Here is a 5,848-nt window from a genome sequence, read left to right as displayed (position 1 = left end):
AGGCTCATTTGCTGAACAGGGCCATTAAGAGTGTGGGAATGTTTTTCCTCTCTCTCACTCACACACACACATATACACCCACACGCGCACACAGCTGTGTGAGGCATTGTGTGTCTGGCCGCACATGGAACAGCTTTATTGCACTTGTGTGTGTGTGTGTGGTGTGTGTGTGTGTGTGTGTGTGTGTGTGTGTGTGTGTGTGTGTGTGTGTGTGTGTGTCATGTAGCAGAGCAGCGCCCTGTGTGTGTGTGTGTGGTTCTGAAATGGCGCCCAGCGCTGGGCGTCAGGTGCAGTCACCCTTCTTGCCTGCTTACAGCTCGTGCCGCTCTGATTGGATCGTGTTTGGAGAGCAAAGATCCCTGGCGGCCCGCCCCCTTGTTTCGGGACCTGCGGATTCCACTGGTGCTTTCGCTGCTGCGGGCCTTGCGGGGCCTTACCCGCACACTGCTGCCTCTGGGGACGCGAGAGGTCCTGTTTCCTCCGGAGGAGCCGTGATGAAACCGGAGCCTCCGGGCCGCTCCAGCGCTTGGCCACGGGGCCGCGAAAAAGAAACAGAAATGAAACCGGAGCCTCCGGGCCGCTCCAGCGCTTGGCCACGGGCCGCGAAAAAGAAACAGAATGTAAACGCTCGGAAAATAAACCCAGATTTCCTGTTAATGTGCGCTGGCGGGTCTGGTTTTGCTTAGCCGGCCAGGCGGGGGGAGGCTGAGTGGACTAGCAACTCCTCTCCTGTTAATGCCCCACTGGACCCCACGTGAAGGGCAGAACGAGACACCTCTCAGGCTAACGCTGTATAATGCGTACTGTGTCGTGTTTGGTCCTGACAGCGGTGTCCTGGACCCGCTTGCCCGTTTCTGTGCGCAAAACCTTTTAACGCCGTTCTGCCTCGTTCTCACGTGGCCGGTCAGTAATGGCCACAGTCGCGCCCCTCGCTGGCGTTATTACGGCCTGGCACGGCGCCACCTGCTGGCTCGTGGCTCCGCATCGCACCTTAAATGCTGCTAGTGCGACACTTGTCGCTAGCATCAACCAGCGCTACGCCGCCTCTCTATTTAACGCTCTTTCATTAAGCTAATCATTTTGGGAATGGCTTGTTAACAACGAACCAACAGAGGGAAAATGATCTAAAACAAAACGTGTACTATGCTTCCGAAAACACACGGGCCTAATTTTTGCATTTCAATAGTCTAATTAAACCTGCTTCTAAATGCAGACTCAACAAACAAGAGCATTCACGTTATGGCCACAGCATTGGATAGCAAGTTTGCTGGGTTGTGTTTTGATTAGCCGACAGCATTACAGAAGAAATGGGTGACTAAAAAATATATACACACTCTCACGGGCCACTTTATTAGGTACACCTGTCCATTTGCTCATTAACGCAAATGTCAAATCAGCCAATCACACGGCAGCAATTAAATGCATGACGATCTGCTACAGTTCAAAGATTTAAGTGTCTTTAGCCCTATCCGGATGGGATTAGTTTTTCAGGGGGACGTCTGTGAAAAATATTTCACCCTTGTACTCAGTGATAAAACTCTTGCATCCGGACAGCAATTGAAAAAACAGGAGGACCCGTGAGTTTTTGGCTTTCTCGGTCACATGACATCGCCTTGTCACGTGATAGCATGTGAAAACGCGCGCCCAACGTGTAACTACGGTGCGTGGCAGTGGACATATAGCTGTTTTATTAAACGCGAGGTGATGTCTGCATGTATAAACTCAGACATGTGGATCCGGACGGGACTAAAATTACCAGACGACCACGGAGTACAGCGAAAAACAGTAGGTAATTCCGCCTGTAATTTTCTCTGAGGACGTCTGAGAAAAACACGGACATGCTCGTTCCGGACGGGATTAAAATCACAGAGGACCCCCCGTAAAAGAGAAAATTACCCCAGGACCCCCTGAGAAACTAATCCCGTCCGGATAGGGCTTTTGAACGTGTCGTGGTTGTTGGGCTACAGCAGCAGAGGTCACACCAGGTGCCACTCCTGTCCGCTAAGAATAGGAAACTGAGGCTACAATTCGCACAGGTTCACCAGATTTGGACAATAGAAAATTGGGAAATTGTTTCCTGTCTGAGTCTCGATTTCTGCTGGGACATTCGGATGGTAGGGTCAGAATTTGGCGTCAACAACATGAAACATGGATCCATCCTGCCTTGTATCAATGGTTCAGGCTGGTGGTGGTGGTACAATGGTGTGGGGGATATTTTCCTGGCACACTTTGGGCCCATTAGTACCAATTGAGCATCATGTCAACACCACAGCCTACCTGAGTATTGTTGCTGACTATGTCCTTTAAGACCACAGTGTACCATCTTCTGATGGCTACTTCCAGCAGGATAGCGCGCTGTGTCATAAAGTGCAAATCATCTGACTTATTTCTTGAACACGAGTTGACTGTACTCGAATGGCCACAACTCAGTCCAATAGAGCACCTGTGGGATGTGGTGGAACGGGAGATTCACATCATGGATGTACAGCCGACAAATCTGCAGCAACTGTGTGATGCTAACATGTCAAAATGGACCAGACGCTCTGAGGAATGTTTCCAGTACCTTGTTGAATCTGTCATGAAGGATTAAGGCAGTTCTGAAGACAAAAGCCTAACCCGGTACGAGCAAGGTGTACCTAATTGTGTGTGTGTGTGTGTGTGTGTGTGTGTGTAGATAGATAGATAGATAGATAGATAGATAACACCACAAGCACTGCATGGGAGATGACATCACATTATTTGGATTGGTTTGTTCCTGGCCCCTCCCCCAGTCTTCCTGGTTTGTTCCTGGCCCCTCCCTAACCACACATCCATCGCCATACAGTGTTTGTGGTGTTCCCCGCACAGTGTTTGTGGTGTACAGGTCTCTTACTGCTGATCCGTATGGTTCGTACAGGGGTGCAGACAGGAACACACCACACTGCCAGCACCCTTGTAAAAACACCCCAGGCCTGCTTCTCCGGCCTGGCCTGTAAAAAGCCCCGCCCCCTGTGAGACCACATCCCGTCGAGACTCTCACTGGACTCAACACAGTGTAATTACTACTCACTGAGCTTCTCCTAACCCACCCCATGTCTGTCTCTCTCTCTCTCTCCCTCTCTCTCTCTCTCCTCCCTCTCTCTCTCTCTCTCTCTCTCTCCCTCTCCCTCTCTCCCTCTCCCTCTCTCCCTCTCTCCCTCTCCCTCTCTCTCTCTCCCTCTCTCTCTCCCTCTCCCTCTCCCTCTCCCTCTCCTCTCCCTCTCCTCCTCTCCCTCTCCCTCTCCCTCTCCTCTCCCTCTCCCTCTCCCTCTCCCTCTCTCCCTCTCTCCCTCTCCCTCCCTCTCCCTCTCCCTCTCCCTCTCCCTCTCCCTCTCCCTCTCTCTCTCTCTCTCTCTCTCTCTCTCTCTCTCTCTCTCTCTCTCTCCCCCTCCCTCTCCACCCATGCCCCTACGGCGTCCTCTTCGTCCTTCCCGTTGATACTGTTGTTCCTGTGCTCTTGGTCCCATTAGGCAGGGTGGGTGTGTGTGTGTGGTGAGTGTGAGTGTGTGTGGTGAGTGTGAGTGTGGGTGTGTGTGTGCGAGTGTGGGAGAGTGTACAACACAGAATAAGTGTATGATTCTTGCTCGAGGGGGCTAATTCCTCTCCTGTGCGACTCTGGTTGGGAGTTCAGCGCTCAGACAATGGGGAGTCCTGGGGGGGGGGGGGGGGTACAGGCCCGGCCTGACTGCCCAAACTCCTGCACTTCTTTCAGGGTGCCCCCACCGCCTCTAAACACCTCCATTGTGCCCCTGTTTGAAGAATAACCCTCGTGTGTGTTGGCTGCTGTGCGTGTAGCCGGTGAATGTGGCACACGGCCCCGGGAAGGTCCGGCCGGCGTGGCCCGCGCAGCTCACGGACGGAGCGGGTGTCGCTAATCGGGTCAGCCCTGTAGCGGTACCGGGCCGCTCGGCGCCGCCTCCGGTCTGCTTCCTGACCGGCAGAGAAGCCTTATCTGGATAATTTAATTCTGGGAGGTGATCTGCTGCTCTCTGTGAAACATGAAAACATAATTAGGGTTTAATAATGAAATAGTCATTTCCAGTGGAAGTGCGTCTCAAAGAAAGGTCAGTGGTTTCAGGCTCCTTTAGTTTCATGCGTTTCATTTTTATTTATTTTTTGTGTCGTGGTCGGCTGGGAGGCTTGTGTGGGTTTGTCTGTGTATTCTTATGCAAAAGGCCTTTGAGCGTGTGGACTCCACGACTCGGGAGCGTCCTGAAACGAGGTTTAGCCTCGTGCTGACGCACCGCCGGCTATCGTAAGATGGAAAGTCTCTGCGGCGATAAATCTGGACTTTATCAGCGCGGAGAGCTGCGTGAAGCTGGCCTAACTGTCGGGGGCGAGGCTCCGTCCTGACTTACTGCAAATCCTCTGGGGGGCGCGTGGCCCGTCTCCTTAGCTGTGGCCTAACGAGCCCTGGAACGAGCCGCTGCTTAGAGCTTTGACTAATAGAGTCGCCTTGTAATCTCCTCCGAACGGGCTCCATTTCACCCTGCCGATGGGGCGTTAAAGAAGATGGCGGCCCGGATCCTGACCACATCTTTCCAGCAGGTGTGCTTCTCCCTGGCCTCCTGCACTTTTGTGGCAGTGCGGAAAGGCTGTTTTAGTTTTCTGTCAGGATGTGTGCGCGCGCCAGGCAGTTTTGGCGGGACGCTTGACCTTAGCTGGCTTCTGTGGCCTTTGTGTGTGTGTGTGTGTGTGTGTGTGTGTGTGTGTACGCTCCACAAGGCCCATGAAAGGCTCTAAGGGTTTGCCAACTGTGAGCTCACCATTCTCCGCAGTGCTGCAGGCTACAGGGAACAGGCTCACGTTGATGTAGACGGACTGAGATAACGCTCTGCGATGTTTCACCCACCCAGGAGGTGTGTGTGTGTGTGTGTGTGTGTGTGTGTGTGTATATTTCTTTCCAGGAGGGTGTTGCGATGGTATGCTCAGCCTTCTTGGGGAATGTGGTAATGTGTACTAACATTAAAGATGGCTGGGCTCTCTGGTCTCCACTGTGGAGGTCTCAGTCCCCGCCTCACTCGACTGTGGATTCTTTAGGGCTCTTTCCAGTCGGGTTTGTGGAAGGGATAATAAATATTTAATGTCAGTGAACAAAAACACCCTTTACCCTTTTCCTTCCGTCCTGGCCCTCGAAAGCACCGAGCCTCTGGGAGGTCTGTGCGACTCAGTGCTGCCACTTGCTGGTGCGGTTAGGCAACTGCAAAGGGGGGTAGCGCCGTGTGCAGTTCCCCGAATGGACAGCGGGTGGCAGAGTTTGTGGTGCAAACCTGGAGGAGAAAGCTGCACATGATGTGCTTGGCAGCACAGAACAGGGTTTATTCTTTACAGATGTGCGTCTGGAATTGCATTTAGCAGTTAATCGATCATACATTTGGAATGGTGGCTGCATTTTATCCTTAAAGTTACTGTGTCTTTTAGTGTCCATATTTCTTTCCCCCGTGCCTCCATTGGCGAGTCGAAAACTGCAAGTGTCTGTTTACTTCATTAAAAATTAAGTGTTTCCTGTACATTTCTAATTGACCTGGTTTCACAGATGGATGTGTTAAAAAAACAATGTGGGTTTACTTTGTTAGATGTTTATTCTCCATCTTGTTGTTCTTGCAGAGCAAACGGGACCATCTGTTGATGAGCGTGAAATGGTACTATCGTCAGTCGGAGGTTCCTGACTCGGTCTACCAGCACCTAGTACAGGATCGCAACAATGAGAACGGTACGTATATATACATATACACACACACACACAAGATGGTGTAGTTGCAAAAAAAAAAAGTTGTCTCCCTGGTAACACTTCTTTAAACGGAGCGGCAGGACCATGAAGTGCAAATGA

General features: G+C 51.7%; 1 protein-coding gene across 2 annotated transcripts in view; it reads left to right on the top strand.

The window, feature by feature from the left end:
• The first annotated feature begins 5,559 nt into the window (after nucleotides 1-5,559).
• Nucleotides 5,560-5,848, top strand: part of rerea (arginine-glutamic acid dipeptide (RE) repeats a) — a 38,939-nt gene continuing 38,650 nt past the window's right edge. Inside the window, exon 1 of one of the 2 annotated variants that reach the window (XM_076992005.1) lies at nucleotides 5,560-5,731. In XM_076992005.1, the coding sequence (XP_076848120.1) occupies nucleotides 5,575-5,731 (157 nt within the window). In that variant the 5' untranslated portion in view covers nucleotides 5,560-5,574. The remainder of the gene's footprint in view (nucleotides 5,732-5,848) is intronic. The other variant, XM_076992006.1, reaches the window with a different exon arrangement.

The sequence above is a fragment of the Brachyhypopomus gauderio genome, unplaced genomic scaffold (assembly GCF_052324685.1).
Source record: "Brachyhypopomus gauderio isolate BG-103 unplaced genomic scaffold, BGAUD_0.2 sc88, whole genome shotgun sequence".
NCBI classification, from domain to species: domain Eukaryota; kingdom Metazoa; phylum Chordata; class Actinopteri; order Gymnotiformes; family Hypopomidae; genus Brachyhypopomus; species Brachyhypopomus gauderio.
The sequence above is the reverse complement of the archived record's forward strand: the minus strand, read 5'-3'. Positions and strand labels throughout refer to the sequence as shown.